The 23,728-nt window shown below is 36.9% G+C and overlaps 2 protein-coding genes across 5 annotated transcripts in view; one reads left to right on the forward strand and one right to left on the reverse strand.

Moving 5' to 3' along the window:
* The window catches only part of LOC132127462 (ubiquitin-like-conjugating enzyme ATG10), a 34,857-nt gene extending 14,041 nt beyond the window's left edge, over positions 1-20,816 (forward strand). For all 4 annotated transcript variants that reach the window (XM_059539356.1, XM_059539355.1, XM_059539353.1 and 1 more), the window contains exons 4-7: positions 8,116-8,248; positions 8,650-8,747; positions 18,819-18,916; positions 19,891-20,816. In XM_059539356.1, coding sequence (XP_059395339.1) covers positions 8,116-8,248; positions 8,650-8,747; positions 18,819-18,916; positions 19,891-19,990 — 429 coding nt within the window. In that variant the 3' untranslated portion in view covers positions 19,991-20,816. The remainder of the gene's footprint in view (positions 1-8,115; positions 8,249-8,649; positions 8,748-18,818; positions 18,917-19,890) is intronic.
* Positions 13,022-15,080, reverse strand: LOC132127553 (CD209 antigen-like protein C). The gene is made up of 5 exons (XM_059539459.1): positions 14,928-15,080; positions 14,540-14,779; positions 14,272-14,399; positions 13,417-13,523; positions 13,022-13,279 (listed from the first exon to the last, which is right to left on the reverse strand). Exons 1-5 carry the CDS (start codon positions 15,049-15,051, stop codon positions 13,150-13,152), a joined length of 729 nt encoding a protein of 242 aa, XP_059395442.1. The 5' UTR covers positions 15,052-15,080; the 3' UTR covers positions 13,022-13,149.
* Positions 20,817-23,728: the final 2,912 nt, after the last annotated feature.

A 23,728-nucleotide genomic window follows, 5' to 3' on the forward strand; every position in this document is an offset into this window, starting at 1 on the left:
GCGGCTCTGGTGGAAAACTGACAGACTTTAAAACGTTCCGACACATACTGTAGCTAATTTCTCATCACTGTGAGTTACTGAAAACACACATGAAAACACGCTACACAAGTTAGACACACGTTTGTGTGGCAGAGTGCCTGGCTCTCGTACTGTACGACATTACAGACAACTAGTTGTCCAGTCCTGGTCCATTCACATAGCAAGTGTGCTCTGCTGCTGTGTGAACATGGCCTATGTAATAATCAAACACAAGAATATATTTTTTCATATATTATAATGTGTAAAGTGTGTGTGTGTATATATATATATATATATATATATATATATATATATATATATACATTAATATTAAATTGCATTAGCATGAAATTAATTTAGCTTCATGATTTATATACGAAAATAACTTTACTATGGTGGGCCAAATTACTCAAAATTAAATCATTAAATGTTGAAACTCATAAAAAAAAAACCTATAAATATTTAAATACATTTATTTATTTAATACACACATGTACAGTACTTACAATCGAATCATACTTGTTATTTATATATTTATTTATTCACGTGCCAACAACGTAACCCGGAAAATGAAATGTGGAGGAAATAATTAATTCATTAAATGAATGAATGAGTTAATGAATGAATAATTTTTATAAATGTTTAGATGATATTATATTATCAATATTAATTGTTAATATATTATTTATGTATTTATTCATTTAATCGTATTTAATGATTTGGGTATTTCAGTATTTATTTAATTATTTGATTTTGTGTAATTTGGTCCTCCATACTTAACAGTTTTAGTAGTGATTTAAAATGGTTTTAGCCAATAATTCAGCATAGAAAAGTTTTTGTTAAAATGTTTATTTTCATTGCAAGTCAAGACTACATGGTTAGATGCATTTTATTTTTTGCAGTCAGCATTGTTTTCATTCAACCACTAGAGTGCTGCTATATAACCAAATTTAAGGAAGCAATCTTTATTTGTTCCCCAAGAGATGCACATAGAAGCAAAAAGGTATTTTAATCCTTTAAGTGTGAAGAATGTAAACGGAATTACTAGGATAATTAAACTCATAATTAGGGCTTATTTTGGTTAATGAAAGAGCCCATCCTTCATCATCTTCTGAAATTATCCAGCCATGTGCTGGTATTCAGGTAAGCAAAGGGAACGTCTTCAACTCTGCTATTGCACGTCCAGTATTGATCTCCCTTTTGACAGTGAAAAACTGAGCGAGTATAAAGTGTATACCTGAGCTCATGGCTCTGTTAGATCTCTTTAGACGATGCTATTTAAAGCATCTGCTGCAACGTGCCACACAGCCCTTTGCTTTGCTCGCATGTTTGTGGAGTTGAACAGGTGCCGTTGTTTAGTGATTGCACCGTTACGTCTGTACACCTGCTTGAATGTAAACACAGCAGCGTTTGAATGACAACAAACGGTGGCGGATGCCAGAAGTTGTTCCTAGAAACACATTTCAAAGTTAATAAACGCCCCTTTTTGAACTTGACCTTTTGAAATTTATAAGCGGTGCACGAACAGCATCTGAACTTTTGTCCTTTATAGGAATTCCAAATGCAGTCGAAGAGTCAGTTATGCAAAGGTTGAATGAGAGCTGTGAATATTCGTTTTACTAAACTAGTTCCTGCCATGGCGGACCCAAAATTTAATGCGTTTTTTTGCTTGCATGTTTGCACTCTCTTTTAACTCATCATCCCACACATTATTTTACAGCCTCTAGGTGAGATATTTTACCTTTCAGTGCCAGTACTGTTTGGAAAAAGCATGACGTCATTGTTTATTTGACCTGCCTTCCCTTTTTCCATACCTTTTCATTCCTGACAGCCGTCGGATGTGAAACAGTAGTAGTATGCCTCTCAAGACTGCCCTTGTATGGGAGGGAGGAGATGATATCGGTGAAGGCAAGGATGCATGAACAATCCTTGAGCCTGCATTGAAGCTGCCAGGGATCCAGCCACCGCCGCTGCTGATCCAACTTGTCGCTCAGACACTATCACTAATTAAACCTGCGCGTATCAGTGTGAGCCGCAAAGGCCATAGTGATGTCATAGCGTCTCAAAGCCTCCCCTGTGTGACAGAAATCACGTCACAGGTGCCATTAAGGAGTGCTAATTTAGGATTTTTAAAAAAAAAAATTTTTTATCATGAAGTAGTTTTATTATAAAGTAGTTCTATTACAATCAAGCTATTGTTTTGTGACGTAGAATCCAGGAGCACTGAGCAGCATAGAGCGCCCTCTCGTGGCTGTAGATGGTAATGTTTTCTCTTGGTTCATTTCTCTTGGTTCATGTCAAATTAATTTTGATAAATAAGTCGCACCTGACTATAAGTCGCAGGACCAGCCAAACTATGAAAAAAAGTGTTACTTATAGTCCGGAAAATACGGTATATAAAATATTATAATCCTAGTAATTGTTATTACTTTTCATTTTTTATATGTATTTAAAAGATATTGCACTCTTATGTTGCTTCAGTGTAGTATTAATCTGACTTTGAATACTTTAATAATATTTATAATTGTTCTAGTTATATTTAAGTGTGTGTGTGTGTGTGTGTGTGTGTGTGTGATGCCCGCCGTCTATATGGAGTAGGTTTTGCCATTAAAAGCAGACTGCTACAGAACATCCCAGAGTCTCCTGTGGGAATCAGTGAGCGGCTGATGACTTGGCGCATTCCCCTTGCGAAGGGTCGCTATGCAACCTTGATAAGCACTTATGCACCAACTCTGGATGCTGAAGAAAGCATCAAAGATGGCTTTTACGAGTCTCTTGACAGAGCTCTTCACAAAGTTCCTCACACTGATAAACTTATGCTTTTGGGAGACTTCAATGCCAGAGTAGGCACCAGCAACATGCTCTGGCCTGGGGTAATCGGGAAACATGGTTTAGGTAACATGAACAGGAATGGCCTGCGACTCCTCTCCCTCTGCTCTGAGCATAAACTGGTCATAACCAACACAACTTTCCAAATGAAAAATAAATACAAAGCATCATGGATGCACCCCAGATCAAAACACTGGCACCTACTGGACTACATTATAACCCGGCAACAAGATCTACATGAAATCTCCATCACCCGAGCAATGCGTGGGGCGGAGTGCTGGACAGACCATCGGCTGATCAGATCCAAGATACACCTAAAGGTCCGACCTCAACACGCCAGGCAACAACCCTCAAGACGGCTCAACAGTCGAGCTTTAAAATATCCTGACATCACTGCATCGTACCGTCGCTGCTTGGCTAGTAACCTTTCCTCCACTATTACTCATCCCCTACGCAATACAGCTGAAAGTGTATGGGCTAACCTTAGCTCAGTTATACAACAAGCCACTTCCGATACAATTGGTTTCACATCTAATCGTCACCAGGACTGGTTTGACGACAGCTCCCTTGAAATACTCAACCTTCTGGAGGAGAAGCGTAAAGCCCTATCTGCCCACCTCTCCAATCCACAATCTCCCTCTCTACGCTCACACTGGAATAAGATCCGTGCTGAGGTGCAACGACGGCTTCGCATAATGGAGAATGACTGGTGGCTCAGGAAAGCCCATGAAATTCAAGGTTATGCGGACTCTCAAGCTTTTTACGAAGCAATAAAATCACTATATGGACCCCAAAAACGCAGAATCACCCCTATCAGATCTGCAGACGGCACAATTCTGTACAGGGACAAACAAGAAATTCTTGAGCGTTGGGCTGAACATTTTAACACCCTCCTTAACCAATACAATCCGACTGAACCCACTGTCCTGCAGCACCTTCCACAGCTCCCACCTGTGCATGAGCTAGATGACCCTCCCAGATTCTCAGAAGTCCTGGCAGCAGTACGAAGTCTCAAGGACAATAAGTCTGCTGGTCCTGATGGAATCCCTGCAGAGGCTCTAAAGAAAGGCGGGTATCTGCTCACCAAAAATCTCCACCAACTTATCCAGATAATATGGGCACAAAAAGCTGTTCCACAAGGCTGGAAAGACTCTCACATTGTTACTATCCACAAGAAAAAGGGGGACAAGTCTATCTGTGGAAACAGTCGTGGGATATCCCTGCTCTCTGTGGCAGGGAAAGTATTAACAAAGGTCATGCTGTTTCGTCTTACTAAGCACATCACAGAGAGAATCCTTCCTGAGTCACAGTGCGGCTTCAGAAAGGATCGGTCCACCTCCGACATGATCTTTGTTCTACACCAATTGCAGGAGAAGGCTAGAGAACAGAATAAAGATCTGTTCATTGCCTTCATCGACCTGGCAAAGGCTTTTGACACCATTGACCGCCAAGTCCTTTGGGTCATTCTGGAGAAGTTTGGAGTGCCTCCAAGGTTTCTGGAAATCCTACAACAGTTTCATGATGGCATGCAGGCTTCTGTGATTGTGGGTACATCTCTATCCCCCTCCTTTCCTGTGCAGGTAGGAGTGAAACAGGGGTGTGTACTGGCTCCAGTGATCTTCAATCTCTTCCTGGCAGCAGTCACCCTCCTCTCCCGCAATTCCCTCAGCCCCGACGATGGTGTTTGCCTACAGTTTCGTCTGGACGGGAACCTCTTTAACCTTCGCCGCCTGCAAGCCATCACCAAGACCACCACCACCATAATTCATGAACTGCAATACGCTGATGACTGTGCCCTCCTAGCCCATAGCCCTACTGCACTGCAGCACACACTGGATGTTGTATGCGCAGTCTACCAAGCTTGTGGCCTACGAGTCAACATCAAAAAGACTGAGATCATTGCATAGACCAAGGCCCCCATCCTTACACCTCCTGAATTCTACATCCATGGCACACCAGTAAAGATTGTTCAGCACTTCTGTTACCTCGGAAGTATCCTAACACCCACCTGTCTCATAGACCATGAGATCCAGGCACGCATAAACCTCGCCTCCTCTGCCTTTGGTAGACTTCGATCTCGAGTCTTTGCTAATAAAGATCTCCGTACCTTCACCAAAGCGGCCGTCTACCAGGCAGTCTGTGTTTCCACCCTGCTGTTCAGTGCGGAAGCTTGGACTCCCTACCGCAGGCATATCCGGTGCCTTGAGGGCTTTCACATCAGATGCCTCCAGCTCATACTAGGTGTCACATGGAAAGACAAAATCCCCCATGCGGACATCCTACAGCGCACTAACTCCAGCAGCATGGAGGCAACCATTGCTAGGCGGCAACTGCGATGGGTTGGACACGTTATCCGCATGCCCTCCCACCGCCTACCCCGACAGGTCCTCTATGGGCAGTTATACGCAGCCAACAGGAGACCTGGGGGTCAGAAACGTCGCTACAAGGACCACCTCAAGTCGACCCTGAAAAACTGCAGCATCAACCCTGGAGTCCTGGAAACAACTGCTGCCGACCGCCAGGCATGGAGCTCTGCATGTGGCCTGGGGGCCCAATTGATCGAATCACATCGTACCCAACACAGAACTGTGCTACGTCAGCGCAGACACCAACGCGCCCAGCCACAACTACACCCATCCTCAGATTCAGCACTTACATGCCCCGTCTGCGGCAGGACATGTGGCTCTCGGATTGGGCTTTATAGCCACCTTCAATGGCACCGCCGACAGCAGCGGCTGCCTCAACACTCCAACAATGCATCCTAGAAGTGACTGCATAAGAAGAAGAAGTGTGTGTGTGTTTAAAACAATAGAATTTTAAAATCATTTTTATTTATTTATTTATTTATTACTTAAAAAAATAGCCTTATGTAGCATATTTTATTTAATAATGATAATAATATATTTATATATTATTAGTGGTAACAATAAAATACATAATTATTATATTATACTATATTATATTATAGTATATTGATGATAATAACAATATGAAAAACAATAATTATTGTTATTTTTATTTAATAATAATACTAAAATGTATTATATTTATTTCACAAAGTTTCAACGTAATTAACTGTTATAAATCAATTAGAATATTTATATATATATATATTTTTTCTATCTATCTATCTAGTTATCTATTTATCTGTGATTGATATACACACATAGATAGATAGATAGATAGATAGATAGATAGATAGATAGATAGATAGATAGATACAAACAAATATATTATTATTATATTATTATATAATATTTTTCGAGCTCAAATTCATTAATAGTAACTACTTAAGGGTAAAGTATTATTATTGTCGTTGTTGTTATGGTTAAAATATATTTCACCTCATATAGCTTCAATAATACTTCTAATATCATAATAATATTATTATTATTGTAGTAGTAGTAGTAATAATAATAATAAAAATTTAAGATTATATTATTTGTAATTTAATTAAAGCAGTATTTTTCAATAACATGGCATAAAACACTAAGGGTTTCATGCAAAATCCTGCACCAAGACTTGAATCAGTAAATAATTCCCTTTTGTTGCATTACATGGCTACTTGTCAATAAAAATAGCTTGTTAGTGGCGAAGCTGCACTGTGATGTCTACATAATGTAGTTACAGTAAGTTAGTTGTGTCGTTGTTAGTTCTAGTTACTCCCCAGTAATGGTTGTGAGCTCCTCCCAAGTATGACGGCATCCCTTCCTGTTTATCTCTGCTTGTGCAAGTTGCAGCGCCCCAAAACCTTTATTCCACATTCTGACAGCCAATTAATCACCAGGGGTTGCAGGCCAAGAAAAAGCGGGAAAATCCAGTGCACGCCGCCTGAAAGACTGGTAACCTTGGTAAACAGTCTGCACAACATTTGTGCATGTGGACCCGCTCGAGGGTCCTGTGCATGATGCCATTACTCATGCTCCACAACACAAATGGGGGAGTGTTCAAACTCCCTTAACATGTCAACAACATCCTTTCGATGAAGGATGCAAGAGGAAAGCAAAAAGGTAAACACATGTTGTTGCCCAGACGGACTGTTAAGGAGATCTCGTTTTCATCAGTCAAGATATGGGAAGAAGAATGAAGTCACATACTGGTCGATGAATCACTCACGTGGGTCACTGGCTTTGGGTTTGGTATCACGGCTCGGGGTTAATGGCAAGTCTGCACACGTATCATGGATCAGAAATGTGATATGGCTCCATACATGTCTTCTTGCATGTGGAAAGCCACTTCCTTTTCTTGCAGAAGATCATTGAAGCTGTGTAAACTGAATTAGCATTTATGTAGCAAGATTTCATATCTGTTGTATATAAATAAAATGGAAATGTATTCATTCATGCACAGTCATCCTGTATGACTATATTTCTTTTGGAGCACAAAAGGAGAAGTTTAGGAGAATGTGCCGGCTGCAATTTCTGAGTGAAAATTGTTTCTGCACCAAATTTTATCAATGCAAATGACTTTTGCTGTATACAGTATCACTTGCATTTAATATAGCAATATAGGATACAAGTCATATGGACCACTTTTATAGTGTTTATTTATTTTTTATTACTATTTTCTCAATTTTAGAGCTTCAATGCAGTAAATTTAAGTTTTTTTTTACAATAAAAAAATACAATAAAAACAGTACTATTGTGAAATATTATTAGATTTTCAAAAACCTTTTTCAAATATTTAATTTAGTGCTCTGATGCAATGCTGAATTTTCAGCATCATTACTCAGTGTCACATGATGCGTCAGAAATCATTCTAATATGCTGATTTCTTCTGATCATCAATGTTGAAAACAGTTGTGCTGCATGATTTTTGAGGAAAAAAATATACACTTTTTTCAGGATTCTGTGATGAGCTGAAAGTTTAAAATAACAGCATTCATTTGAAATATAAATCTTCTGAACATTATAAATGTCTTTAGTACCAATTAAATGCATTTATGCTGGATTAAAATGTTTATTTCTTTTAAAAGGAAAAAAAATCTTACTGACCTCAGAGTTTGTGTAGAACAATGAGAAGTGTAAACATTCTAATAAATTGTTTGTATTCTATGAATTGAAATATTTCATAAGAGTTTAGAACAACAAGATAGTGAGTAAATGATGATGGAGTATTCATTTTTGAGTGAACTAATACTTGAATTTAGTATGTTGTCTCAAAATTTGACAATTGTCATAATATTTTGTGGCATATATGTCTGTTTTTTTATTTTTGTCATTCTCTCTCACTCACTTTCTACCCGTTTCTCTCTGTCTTGTTTTCTAGGCAAACGTTGAGGATGAAACGGCTGGAGTTCAGGCAGTATGTGAAATTCACGCTGTGCTGCGCTATGAATACCACGTTCTGTATTCTTGCAGCTATCAGATCCCCGTCCTCTATTTCAGAGCCTCCACGTTAGGTACACGACATTCTCCCTCACTGCATTTCTATCATTAAACCGCATATAAACCTTGTTTATATGCTGTCTGCTTCCCTTATCAGTGTGTGTATTTCAGAACCCTCTGTGTTCTGCTTTCTCAAAGTCTGGCTTTATGTGTGCTGCGAAAACAGACTCAACATTTACACTGAGATCCCATCTCGACAGGAGTGTTTGAGTTTTCAGAAAGCAGGCAGCGCGGTGACTCGCATCTGTGCTCAACAAAGTTTGACTTTGTGCTGTAAATACATTAATAGCCGCCATGTAAACATTTCCGGAGCTGTTATTGAGCAAGTTAGCAAACAGGCACATGCAAGCGTGAGCCATTTGAAAGTGATCGCTCGAAGGAGTCTGTAATCAGAAAAACTCATTCTTCATCACAGATGGGCGACCCCTGTCTCTCGAGGAGGTGTGGAGCAATGTTCATCCAAACTATAGACAGAGACTACAGCAGGGACCCTGGGACACACTGACCCAACAGGTAACCTGTGTTGCATCATGAATTTGTTTCTGTTTCAGATGGAATGAACACAAACTACCAAAAATGGTTCAAAGACTGTCAAAGGCACATTGCACTTTTGCTGGAAATCAACACTCCTTTGCGATTGGTCGGCTTTGCAGTTCATAAGATTCAAGCTGCACAGGTTTTAATTGGTCCGTCAGGATACAAAATGTTTTTTTAATACAAAATAATTTTTTAATAAGTTATATTTCTATTTGAAAAGATGTACTGATCTACTGGGTAGTAACTGATTACATGTAATCTGGATTACATAATCAGATCCCAAAAATTAAGTATTTGTAATTAGAGTATATTACATTTTAAAATGCTCAGAATCCGCATTGGAGACTTTTGTGCTGTTTGAAAATGATGTCAATTTATTTTATTCTAGGTTGTTATTGTCAAATCATTGATTTCAGATTTACTCTGACCTTAAAAAAGTGGTAAAATCAACATCAGAGGTAGCCTTTCTAAACGTGTTCCCTTATGTCCTAAACCTACCTAAGTTTTACTTGTTTATGTGAAAATTTGGGGATGAAAGCCTAACTGTGGTTGGTCAGTTGACATGTTAATCAGATGGCTGTTCCTGTTATAGTGGGCGGTTATTGGCGAGAACAAGCTGCGATGTATATCAAACTTTCTGGCATTCCCACTTCATAGATCTTCTGGAGGGTTTGGAAAAACTGACCCTGGCTGTTTGCTGCTGATCTTTTTTTAGGCTGCGAGGGATGCAGAGCAGTAGGCGTGATTACAGAGAGATATTGAATGGATGGAGAGAGAGTGGAAAAATAGATGCAGAAAAAGGCTGATTAGAAGCAGTGTAGGATATTAGAGAAAAGAGAGAGACTAGGGAAGAGTTGAGCGTCTCGAGGTTCTCAGGAGATGGAACATTGCCGCATCTGACGCAGGTAAACATGAGTGACTCACATCAAGGCCTTTCGAGCAGTGACGCCAATGGACTCTCTCTCCTTATCTCTCGCTCGGTCTCTCGCTTTCCTCTCTGTTTTTGCTCTCTTATATCTCTCAGTCTCCTTTTTATCTGCCCAATTTTCTCAAACCCCAATTGCATTCTTAGCATAACCGATTAGGACAGCACAGAACACTTCTCTCTTGAGGACTCAGTAAGGCCCAAACGGTTGACTGTGAGCATGTAGTCTGAGACTGTACACTTGTGTAAATAAAGTATGGAAGTCCATTTCTGCCACGGAATAAAATAAATTATTTAAAAATCCGGATTTTCCTTTCAGTTGCAAGAAACAAAGGATAAATTGTGAGATATAAAATTACTTTTTATTTTTTAGCAAAAAAAAAAAAAAAAAAGATTTGAATTCACAGTTGTAAGAAAAAAAAAGTTAGAATTATGAGATAAAAATAGTTATAACCTGTTGTGTATTCTTAGGGCCCTATGATTTTCGTGATGCGGAAAACACAGATGGAATTGCGGAATCTGGTCAAAAATGGAATTTACTGTATAACACGGAATGTCAAAAAATAAATAAATAAATAAATGAAATCCAGAACAACTAAACTGGAAATTGGGGGAAAAAAATCTGAATTTCATGGGGCCCTAATTATATTACATACATTGTGAAACAATGTAACAAAAGTGGCTGATAAAATTTCAGAATTGCGAGATGTAAAAATTGTAAGAAAAAAAGTCTGAATTCTGAGTTTGTTCCTCGCTATTCTGAGAAAGAAAAGTTGAGACAAGAATGTATGAATTGTGATATATAAACTCAGAAATGCGAAATGTTTACTTGCAAATCTAAGAATTCAGAATTGTGGATTCAAAATTGTGAGATATAAACTCAAAAACTAACTTAATGTAAAAAAAAGGTTGTCACTTTTATGCCATTGCAAGCTGTGATTTTACATTCAAAAGTAATCTACAAAGTAAATAGTAATTTAGCATTTTCCCCCTGTTTGTGTTGTTTTACTACTTACACAATTATTTAAAGTATAAAACATTTACAATACACCGCGTGGTTTTTAATCATAATTTTAGTGGAGGGGGGTCCTGTTCCCCCCTGGGATTTATGCCTATGGTACCACTGATGCTAACAGTGAGGTCTCGTCGAGGGAATTCGAAAAGTCAGCACGTCTTCAGTGCTTGAACGGATAACAGAGTAATGCATCCAGACAGTTGATGTTGTGAATTTTTATGCAGATGGTGACAGTGCATTGAGGTTGTTTTTATTTGCAGAGTAGAGGAGATTTTTTTTTTTTTTTTTTTTTGAGGTTTTGGATAACTGGATTAAAACGGTGTTTACTGACAGCAAAGTTTTCGTCAGAAGTTTTCGTTCCTCCAGCCACTTAAATTCAAACACTCAGCTATGAATACTCAACACTTAAAATCATAGATTTATCACTTATGAACCCAAAAAGAGGAAACATTCATGCATTATTTACGTTTGAAACAATTTTCTCAGGTTTATTTTTTACACAATTTTTTTTTTTTTTTTTTTTTTTTACTGTTTTTCTTTTGGTTCAAACTGTGTGTTCAATATATCTTTAATTATTCTCAGTACCTGTGAGTTCAGATGACTGGATTTTTGTTGCTTTATGGTCTGTGATCTGTTATGTCTGTCTTTTCCAAATGTCCTTATTGTAACGTCAAAATTTGTAGATATTATTCATTTCTTTGCATTTCCTGAGTAAAACCCTTTTTGGTTATTTCACTTAGACTGTCAGACAGTTTTGAAATCATAAAAATGACTTACTCTCCTGGAGTGTTGCGTTCCTTGTCTGTGTTTGTGTAGCCAGTATTCGTGTAGAAAGGAACTGTTTTTGTGGAAACTTTTAAGCATTTTGCGTAAGGGGAACTTTAACTTACCGCAATAGGAAACTGGAAATATTTGTTTCAGCAATATGGACTATGTTTATTTAAATGAGATATTATCACAGATACTCCCCATGTCTTTACTGTAGGTGTAAAGTTTTTAGGGGCTTTTGACAGTTGCTGGTACATCAGCATTCCAGACAGTTTGTGTTTATGGTTTTTGCAGTGGCTGCATTTACAGTATATGCTCTTTCATCAGTATTTTTACAGCAATTTATGTACATAACTTTGTTAAACCAAGTCTTTTGGCATTTATTGCTCCATTAGCTACCCGTCAACTATATTTTTAAGACTTTATAAACAAAATATTCTTGTGATACAGTATGTCACGTAAATATGTTTAAAGTGATCATTTCCATTTCATTTATCCAAAGCTACTTACAAAAGAGGACAATCAAAGCAATCAAACCAACAAAACAGCAACAATATATACAGGTTTTTTATTATAAATAAAAGAATGAAAAGTATAGAAGATATATGGAATAGAGAGAGCTAGTGTTAAATGGGTCAAGTTATTTTTTTTAATAATAAGGAACAAATGGAGACAGACTAAATCCAGAAGAACTGTGGCAACATCTCCAAAATGCTTCAAGAAACCTACAAAAGATAGAAAAAACTGACTTAAAACTATTTTTAGCTGGTGAAAATACTAGTGTTCTAATAATTTTGGCCACCACTGTGTATATATATATATATATAATAGATTGAAGAGTGCAAGTGTTAGAGCCTCTTTTATTCTTTCTTTCATTCAAAGATAGTACTTTTTTATGGCAGTACAGTCTTCATGTTAACTTCGATTTACACCGGGGAAAAAAAGATGAGACAAAATTATCAAATTTATTTGATGTGTAAATTAACATTATGCTGTTGATTGAATTTAAGCTCAACTCTTACTGAACCCGGAATATTCCATTAATTGCAAGATAAGCATGAATAGCTTATACTGGCATCACCAGAAGTAAATAATAAAGATGAGTGTATTCAAGCTGGTTACTTGACATTGCTAAGTCTATTTGATTGGTTGCTAGTGTATTTTGACTGGTTGCTAGGCGTTGAGAGGGTGTTTTGTCAGGATGCTTCTCATGATAGGTTGATGTCTTGCTTGTTTCTGAGGTATGTTGTACACTTCTGTTTACACTGCTGCTCACAACACAGGTTTACTGAACTCACCAAATTCTGTTGTTATATTGAAAAGGAGTTTTGTTTTCATTTTTAAACAGTGTGCATACAAACAATATTAAGCTCTCAAAAAACAGGACTGACAGCTGCATTCTGCGGATGTGTGAATGCATCCATCAGAAGAACACAAGGTGGATCTAAACTCACTGCTATTCCTGTTATTTATTCCAATATAATTGTTGATGGCAGTTACAGAGCTGAGAGCAAGATGACAAACATGATAAACATTTAAGTTAATGATTCCAAGACTTTATTAATTAAAAATGACTTAACATTATAAAGGAAGTAAGAGAAAAATTGTAAATGTCATGATCCTAAATGCATGTCTACACTTAAAATAAACATGTGTTGCATATAATAAAGTCATTTAAAATGTTTCTTCTCACAGATCCATTTAAACAAGATAGTACATGAATAATCAGCCCACCCTGATGAATGAGTGACAGTACAGTTCTCTCTTAAATGTCCATTGGGCTCGTCGGGTCTCCAGAACCTGCATCAACAGATCATCATCAGATGTTCAGTGCTACTTTCTGTCTGATATGATACTCTGTGAATCTTTTTATATATATATATATATATATATATATATATATATATAATAATCAGTTAAATGCAGTGATTTCTCACCCAGAGGTCAGTGTGCTGCCATCAACCCATGTCCATGTGCCGTTCACATCATCGTCAGTCAGACCAATCCAGGTTTGAGCTCCACAGGATATTTTCTTTACAAAATCCTAAAAAAAAAAGATGAAAGGGAAAAAAAATGATAATCCCTGTTAACACCTAGAATCAAGATGACAAGCAGACAGAGCTCCTCCACTTTTGACCACTCAAAAATGCATTTGCAAAACGCAAATCTAAATGTGCTCAGATTTTACACTAAAGTCACTGAAATCCACCTACGTTCCGCAATCTGAACAAACTCGTAAACAATATATATTTCCTAATTCCTATCCATTAATCAACAAAATTAAAATGTTAAATCCGATTTAAATTAAATTACAACAGATAAGTTTGTGACCCATTAAAACATGTAGATGTTTTTCTTTTCAGTGATTTAGAATTGCATGCACATAAACAACAGGAGAAAATGGAGGAAAACTGAATACAATAACATATTATAGGAATAAAAAGGCATGGTATTGTTAATATTGAATGCATACATAAAAGTAAACCCTTTACAGTTTCAATAGATGTCTTACTCCTGTCTTTATGACCAGAAATTACAGAATATTTAGATTTTTCAGGTGTGATAAGGACAATACCCATGATTGCACCAGAGAATAAAACATATTTATAGCATATATGTTTATAGGCCTATGTTGTTTATAACAAATGCCATTATAGTTTTTTATCTTATTCTGTTCTGAATACAGGTATAATTTAAAATTTTCTTTCTCTTAGCAAAATTATTATTATTTTTTTCAATGCAGTAAACGTGTCCCCAAAATAAGGTTAAGTCAGTGGTTAAGTTTCACTCACTTGTTTTTGGCTGTTATTAATGATCACTAGATCTGCTCCTCTCTCTGTACAGTATCTTCTGCTCTCGGTCCAGTTCTTCATCTCAGTGGAAACGTAATAAAGACTGAATTGATAGTAAGTCCATCCATCTGTGAACATCCAGCTTAACCATTAGCTCATTATTGTCATCCACAAAAAATACACAACCTATTTTTTTTACATGTTGCAAATACCTAAGTATATTTCTGTCATTGAATATTTGTGTGATTTCAGTGTAGTTGAAGAATACCTTGAAAAAACTTTGTCAGTTCATGTTTCTCTTGAACTAACTGGACGTTTAGTTGAATTAGGTCGATCATCTTGGTTAGTAGCTGATCTCTGTCTTCTGTGAAGTTGCTATTGTTGGGTAGTTGTCTTTCTCGAGTGAAGAGCACACACAGCACTAGGATTGCTGTCAGCAGAAGAACACACAGCAGCAGCAAACACACTTCAGCAGCTCTGAAGCTTAACATCTTCACACAATCACTTCCTAACCAGGAACAAATGTAACTCTATTCACTTTTTTATTCATTTAACACTGCACACAGCAACTGAAAACAAGCAAAAAGTGCAATAAGTGATAAAATCTGTACTATTATGTCTGTGTGATGAAATCTATTCATGATTAATCTCAGTACCTGGGAGTCCAGAGGACTGGATTCTCGTTGTGTTACAGTCCGCAATCTCTTTTCCAGATTGACCATTTACAGTGTCAATATTAATGTACACATCATCAGCCCTTTGTCCATTCTCTCGGTGCATTTTGCTGGTGGTAGCTACACTTTTCACTAATGTTTTATAGTTCGGTGTCTTGGAGAACACTAGTCTTTCTTCTGTGTTGTGTTCCTCATCAGCGTTTGTGTGCCCAGTATTTATGCAGAAAGGAGCTTCACCTTCAACAATGCTTGGTTTGTTAAATGTGGTTTAATTGAATAGATTATCACGTTATCACTTCCCTCAGGTATTGAGAAAAACTGCTAATACATTTCCTCAAAAAATATAATGTCAATTAATAAGCATGTGAAAAAACTTGATCATTGCCACAGTTTGTATTTGATGACTTGTAGGGGGTTGACTTTAAAGAAACAGTAATCTGTAATCTGTGGGGTAAAATCTTGGATTGTTTTGTAACTGAATTTTGGTGTCTTTGGTGTAGTTTGTGCTCTCTGTATGGATGTGGACACACAGCACTATGACTACAGTCTGAACACACACACACAGCACTGAACTCACTGGAGCTGCTCTGTAGTTTCTGATCTTCACGCAATCAATTCCTGAATTCACCTAATAAAACAGTTCATATGGAAAAAAAGGCCGATAGACTGTCTTCAGATGTTGATTAGTCTAGTTTTTGTCGTGAGTAAACTCAGTTCATTTCAGTTAGCTGTGTGTCGAGGTGTTTGGGTTGCCGGTGTGTTGAAGTCCTCAGTCTTTCTTATGTTTCATATCTCTTACAGTCTCAGCACTGGTGTAGATATCAACTGTCTTCCCTATCTTCTGACTGAAACATTTATCCACACTGTCAATCACAATTCCAGACATTTTCAGTGCAGTTGAAATAGTCATTTAAAGGTGCAATAGGAGATCTTGGAAAATGCTAACATTAGCCTGATAGCACTAAAACCGAACGTCCCACCCTCCCTGCAATCGCCGTCCAAAGCCACGCCCCCTGAATGCATTTATGCTCACAGACCAGAATACCAGAGACAACATTACTACAATAGACTACATCAGCAGTTCCCAATTCCAGCCCATGTTCTGAAGTGAAGTAATTCCCTTCTCAGGGAATAGGGAGCAATGAACACAGTGTAGGATTCATATCGTTTGGAACACAGTTCATTCATGTTTTTTCAAGTTGGTCATCTGAATCGGGTGTGTTAACTAAGGAAGACGTAAAACATGTGTGCGAGACTTGGAATTGGGAACCGCTGGGCTACATCATGTGTCATTAACCAGTGAGAAAACTTTAAAAGTTGTACAATACCAGGAAGGAAGACAGGGTTGTTGATGTTTGTCTGCCATTCTAGCTCTGTCTGCAGAGCGTGCGTGAATGCGCTAACAACGTATTCTGTCTGCGCGAACAGGGTGCACAGAGGTATGCAGATACATACGTTGACAGGCAGGTAGGAAAGTGATTTAAAACGCTGGGACCGAGTGTTTTGATTGGACGTACATTTCTTGGTAATCTCAGTACCTGTGAGTAGGGCTGGACGATTAATCGAAAAGTAATCGAAACACATAGTGATGGCGCGCAAGCGGTGAGCCTTGCGTCTTCACTAAACTTTGTCAGTTGTATTTGTTTTATGGTTTGGACGTTCAAGCAATTAGACGATCGGATGTGTATTATTATATTGAGCTACCATGTTCATGCAGCTGCATTGTGGCACGAAAACTCATAGCTGTGAAGATCGTGCGCACAGAGGAACGCAGTTAGTTGTCAGCGCTATCCTGTGATTTATTACTAAAGTATCTTAGAATCTTAAAACTTATTATAGCATATTTTCTACTTTTGAAGGAACTAGGCTATTTACAACCCCCAGCTTCACAATAATATAGAGACGGTATGACTAATTCACACACGCAATCACTTGTACTGGTACGGTTTACCTTTAATCTTTATTTATCTCGTATACCGAGCAATAATATGTAAGAAATGTTACGAACATAGATAAAATAACTGCTGATAGTGAGCTATGATCGTTCTTTCAATAGGAAAAAATATCCCACCTTTAATAGTCGATATCAACCACTTCAGCACCGCGGTGTTCTTGTGTTCAGGCTCACGCAGAGAGAGGCGTCTCAAAACACTTGAACAACGAATTTGTCTGTTTTTGCTCTTGTACCCACAAATACATAAAAAATATGTGAAAATACCCGTCTTGGATAGTATGTTCGAAAAAACAGTTATGTCTTAAGTTAAAGTAAACAGTTGAGAAAAAAATCGTATGTGTATTATATTGGATGCATTCATTGTCTCTTAAAGTGACCACGGCTTATAGGGCTTGGGCGCTGCGTTGCATTCTGGGACGTGGCGGGCATGTTGATGAATAAATAAACAGAACGAACATACAAATTAAACACTTTCAAACAGGGCCCACTGGTACAACCTGAACCGGGGCCCGGCAAACCCCAACTATGGCCCTGTTTGCCTTACAAACCTTGTAAGTGAACTATGAGGGCAAAAAAACAAACAAAACAGAAACAAAATAATCGTTCATTAATCATAATCGAGGTAAAATGTTCAATTAATCGAGGATTTGACTTTAGGCCATAATCGTCCAGCCCTACCTGTGAGTTCAGAATCTGACTGGATACTCATTTCTGGATCTCTTTTCTGACTTGACCTCTGACAACATTGACATATTCTTAGACATCATCAATGTTTCTCTTTTTGCATCTTCTCTGTGCATTTTCAGAGTTTGCCCTTTTCTATATATTTGTTTAGACTGTCTGACAGTTTCGGTGTCATCAAGATGCCCATAAACTAACTATCTCTCCTGGAGTGAACTGTGTTTGTGTTCCTCATCTGTGTTTGTGTGGTCAGTATTTGTGCAGAAAGGAACTGTTTTTGTGGAAAATATTCAAGTATTTATGCATAAAGGAACTGCGTCTCACCACAGAAAGACACTGACAGTTTTTATCTCAGTTATTTATTTCAGCAATGGATTCTGTTCATTTAAATGAGATTCTAAAGCATTTATTATCACAGATACAGTCCATGTCTTCATGTGTAAATTATTTTTTTGGCTTGTACATACAGTAACAGTATGCAATGTAAAGTGATTAAAAGTAGTAGTTTTTTGTGGCAGACCCATCTTCACAGTAACATTCATAAAAATAAAAAAAATAAACAAAAAGACAAGGGACAAAATTGTCAAACCTTTTTTTTTTTCTCGGAAATCAACATTGTCACGAATGACTAAATTGGCCCGTGATTTACTCGCACTCACGCTATCCTAAGAATATATGACTTTCTTTTTTCAGATTTACAAGTAAAAAAAAAATTTTCTTGATGCATATTTCAGATTACATCAGGTTATGGAAGTTAAATTAATTGTAGATGTTTTTTTCTTGTTGATTCAACAGGAAAGCTTAGAAATTATATGATGACCTTTGCTCCAAACCTCTTCATAAGTATGACTTCTTTAAATGTTCCATAATAATCTCACTGTGATGGTGTGAACCAGGTCTCTCTGATGTGGCATTATGAGTGCCATCCAGTGTGCGAGACTCGCTCGAGAGCAGCAGGGTGCCAATGAAGCCCATGTGTCGCATGGCAGATTTGCTTAAATCTGCCTCGTTATTTTCTTTTTAATTTATCTGAAGCTTTGAGCGTAATTGAATTCGGGTTGTGAAAAGTATCGTTTGACTAGTTAACAGTGAGTTAAGATGGAAAAACACATGTTTGTGGCATTGGTTTAATGGCTGTTACAGCGTGTGACAGTGAGAACCTGTTCCTAATAAAAAATGAGGTCAGAATAGACATTAACAAAGAGCTGAACGATCTCTCTCTCTGTGTGTGTGTGTAGGAACATCCTTTACTGGGCCAACCATTTTTCATGCTTCATCCATGTCGCACTGAGGAGTTTATGAAACCTGCTCTGGATTTGGCACAAGCTGAAAACAAGTGAGTTTCTCCCTGCTGCAGCTTTAGTCGTCATGCATTATGTGCAATGAATATTCTAGGTTCAAATTGACATTTATCACACACTATTTTCCCAAAACCACTTACAGTGCAATGCATTCAAGGTACATAAACTCACCCATAACATTGGTGTTGGTTGCATCATGCTCTGCTGTTTGAGCTCGGTTAACACATCTAACGCGTTGTTGATTACCATGAAAAATATATATTTTGACTCATTCCTTAATAATGCATTTCCAATGGAATCCTACGAGGCAATCAGACAGCACAGTGAATAAATGTTTAACATATCAACACTATGCAACTGCTGTGAATATTTTAATGTATGATACAAATGTTACTATTTTCACCAATATTTATATTTATAAGAATTGTAATTTTAAATTAATAACATGAGGAACATAAGGGGTGTTTGTACTGTTTTTACACTGAAAAATGTTTACACTGAAATTACACTGATTTCGAGATTTATTTTGATTTAATTTTTGTGATTTAATAGTACTTGTTTTTTTATTTATTCATTTTTTCCATTTTTCTCATAAGCCTCAGTAAACCATCCTTATATCCAATGATTTTATTCACCAAGAAACATCTAAAAAAAAAAAAAAAAAAAAAAAAAACTTTTGATATTTTAAGTGTTTTGTTTTAAAATAATCCTGCCACAATACTTGAACAATAGATTCCATTTAAAATGAGGAATGAATCAACATTATTTTCTGTGGTAATCAACAGCATCCTTTTAATACAAGCTTGATTTAATCTTATACCTTTTAACATTTTAAAATGGCATTATATCATATCATAGTGTTATATCTGTCTCATTTAGGTCTGAATGTTAATTATCAGATCTGGCATATCCATCTATTTACCTAGTGAAATCTAACTACATCTAATCATTTCTTAATTTGCAGCATTGCAGTATGGGTAGATGCTCTAATGATCTCATCTATTCTCAGGAGGATGAACTATATCGTGACTTGGCTCAGTATTGTTGGACCCGTTCTCAGACTGGACGTCCCTTTGAGCTACAGCACAGAGGTGTCTGCTCCTGACTGAAGCGCCTCTGCTGTGATCTTCCTGTCTGTCTCAGACTCCACAGACCCAGAGGACGTGCAGAGAACATGCTGAGGGTCTCAGAGGGGCCAAAGACGCTTCAGATGTCTTGTTAGCGATGCTTGAGCATTCAAGACACCAAGTCTTTAAGTTCACAAGTTAGCGCTAAATGTTTAAAAAAATTGCACTAAAATAATTTCATTCAAATGTTTGGGGTCCGTAAGATTTTTTTCTATTTACCAAGGATGCATTGATAGTGATCAAAATGAACAGTAAAGACATACGATTACAAAAATGTTCTATTTTAAATAAATACATTTATAGAAATGTTTCTAGAGCAGCAAATCATCATATTAGAATGATTTCTGAGGGATCATATGACATTGAAGACTGGAGTAACGATGCTGAAAATTCAGCTTTGCATCACAGGAATAAATGACATTTTTTGTAATATATTCAGATAGAATCGGAATCAGATTTTAAATTATAATAACATTTCACAATATTACCATTTTTACTGTATTTTTGATCAAATAAATGCAGACTTGGTGAGCAGAAGAGACTTCTTTCAAAAACATCTTACTGAAATCTTGTTGGTAGTGTATACTGTAATTAATCTTTTGGGTTACCAATCATAAAACGTCCATATTATCTGACAGATGTCACTGAAATATGCCTGAGAAGCCAGTTGCATTTGTTTGTAGGATGCATGTACATAACCTGCATTGCTGTTATGGTTGTTCATGGGAAAATCATTTATATACAGGGATTTGTTCAGAAAATGTACTCTTTGAGACATTACCATCAAATTAAAAAGACAAACAATAGTCTTCTCTGCTGCTATTTATTTTTTGCATTTTGAAGGCATTGTAAAAATCATGAGAGCAGCTGTGTGTGCAGGCATACAGAGGATTGCTATTCAAACATTAGTCTGGAAGTCTTTGTCTTCAGCTGCGTAGGTGTGTTTGTGTGTGACTCGATATGTTTTCCCTCACTGATCGGATGTTGTGAAGCATGCAGCTGCATTTGGCCTATTTTTGACATTTCAGAGGCCTGAACTCGAAGTCGAACATGATTTGTATAACCTTGCATCTAATAAGCAAAGTAAATAGTCTAATATATTTTTTGTTGTGTCTCCCTGTAGTCTGACATTTCTCTTCATTACTCATCCAAGTAGCGTGCTGTGCCAGGACACGGTTTAAAAGTTGAATGGAATCAAATCCCTCTGAAATCCTGACCGTCTGATGTGAAGTCTGAAACGGAGGAGCTGAGTTTAGAGTTTGGAGTTTGAGAGAAGACGGTGAAAGTCCTCAGTCAGCATGTCTAAATGGGGCGAGCGGCTCTCAGGGGACTGTATCAGTGTTGGTAAGGAGGTCAGCCTCCTACCCGAAGCATCTCGCTCTAATGGACAGACAGGAATGATGGAGAGGAGAGAGAGAAACACATAGATGGAGCACAGTAGGGAAATGTTACCTGCTTCATAAACAGGGCCATTCTTAAAGGTTTAGGTCACCCAGAAAAGAATTAAGGACAGTCAAGCTCAATTATAAAGTGTAAATCTTTTCAAATCTGTGAACTTGAAATTGATACGTCCAATGGTGCATGGTTTTATGTGTCTTGAACTCATTTAGATGTTTCTCACACAAAGCTACAAGTCACATGCACAGCTTTTATCCCATCTAATGAAAATATGTTCTAAGAAAATTTTGGTAAGTTACTATTAAGTTACCAACAACAAAAAAAATCATTCTTTGAATGTTTCATTTTTATTTCTAGTAATGCAAATGTTACAGAAGCATTATTCAGAAGCATTATACAGAACACTATTTTTTTATGTTCTCTGAACATTTTGAAACTGTAAGTAGTAATGTTTACCACATTTAAATAGCATTTTTGTGCTGGAATTTTCAGAATGTTATTAAAGGCAGAACAACTTTGAATGAACATGCTATAAACGTCATGTAGCACTGAAAGAATGTTAGAGAAATGCTAAAGTAACGTTACATTTTATAATTAGGGGAATGTTACTTTCGAATGTTCTCTGAACGTTCTGAGACACGTATTAGGTAGGAACATTTATTAAAAGACAAATATCCAACTAAAATGGTTGTTCACAGCGTTAAGAGAACATTACCACAATGTTAGTCAAAGTCCTGATACTGTTCTTTTTTAGCTTGGATGGTGCATTTTGACAGGCCCATGGTCACTGTGGGTTTCAATTGTAAGAAAACTGCAAGCCATCTTTAAACTGTCTTCTTTAGCATTTCTTGGGAATGAGAACAGGGTATGATACAACATGACGCTGAGTAAAGATAACATCTAATTAATTTAATGGAATAGTTCACACACAAATTTTTTTTTTGTCATTTTCACATCATTTTCACCCTAACCCTTTTTTTCGAAACAATATAATTTCCTTTCTTCCATAGAGAGCTCTTTGCCACACAATTAAAATGCATAGCGACTGTCAAGCTCCAAACATGGCAAAAATAATAATAATAATAATTCATAAAAGTGCACTAAAAATAATCTTTATGAAATATGAGGTGTATTTCATCTCTTAAAGTCATACATTAGCTTGGCGTGAGGGACAGAGGCAGTTATTATTCACTTATCTTTCAGATGTCATTCATGTTTGCCTTCAATTCCAGTCATTTTGCAGCGCAACAGTTTTACTGTATGGAAAATACATTATTTATTCTCCACAGAATGTTAATGACTAGTTTAATCCAGCTAGCATGCTCCAAAACAGACATGACGGTGAGTAAATGATGACAACATTTTCAATTTTGGGTGAACTCTTCTAGTCACATTTAGGATGTGTGGCTGTGTGCAGAGCGTTTAATTGACGAACGTAGCACGTTTTAGACAGACCTCAATATTATTATTATATCTGGAGGAGTTGTTACATTAGAGGAAAGGAAATTAGAATTGCCTTAGAAACAAATACTCATTTATTTTACATGCTTCACTGGAGGTGTTGCTTAATGGAGTTTGATCGCTCCTAATGGAGCTGGGGAATTAAATTTGTGAAATGCCACCGTGCGCGTGAACGAGCCGCTGCTGACATCTGTTGGACAACATGAGCAAGTGTTGTTGTAGTTTACAAATCTGTCCACTAGGAGCCGCCATTGACCGAAGCGCAAATGATTCAACACTACAGCGACTCTTATAAAACACTTGATTGAATTCGATTACAAAATATAGAAGCATTTATTATAAAGGAATATAGCACAAGCTCACCTTTCAAGCCCGTTTCTCAGTAAGTTGTCAGGTTTTTCAGTTATTCTAGTAACAGTTATTCTAGTTGGATATAACGATATCTTATACCAGTGTTGTTTACAGTTATTACTATTAATCTATTTAAATTAGATTGGAAGTTTTTCTAATCTAATATTTATATTTTATTTCTGATTTATTTCGATTACCAGAAACAATTTAAATAGTCTTGAAACCGTTATTAATTATTATTACAAAACTGTCTAATACAATGAAACTTAAGGTGTTTTTAAGTCTGACTGATCATTTTTCAGGTTGCTGTACTGTAGAAATGCCTGGCTATATTAATCTTCATGTAGGCTACTTCAACTAAATAGTATATTTGTCAGTATTATGTGTAAAAATGCTCTTATCCAAATGGACTTACATAGGCATTTTTTGGACACAAGCATGATGGAAAACCATGTTAGGTCAGTAGAGTACAGTGTTATGTTAGTTTTATTATATTATTATTATTCCTTT

This window comes from Carassius carassius, chromosome 45 (genome assembly GCF_963082965.1).
Source record: "Carassius carassius chromosome 45, fCarCar2.1, whole genome shotgun sequence".
In the NCBI taxonomy this organism is placed as follows: Eukaryota; Metazoa; Chordata; class Actinopteri; order Cypriniformes; family Cyprinidae; genus Carassius; species Carassius carassius.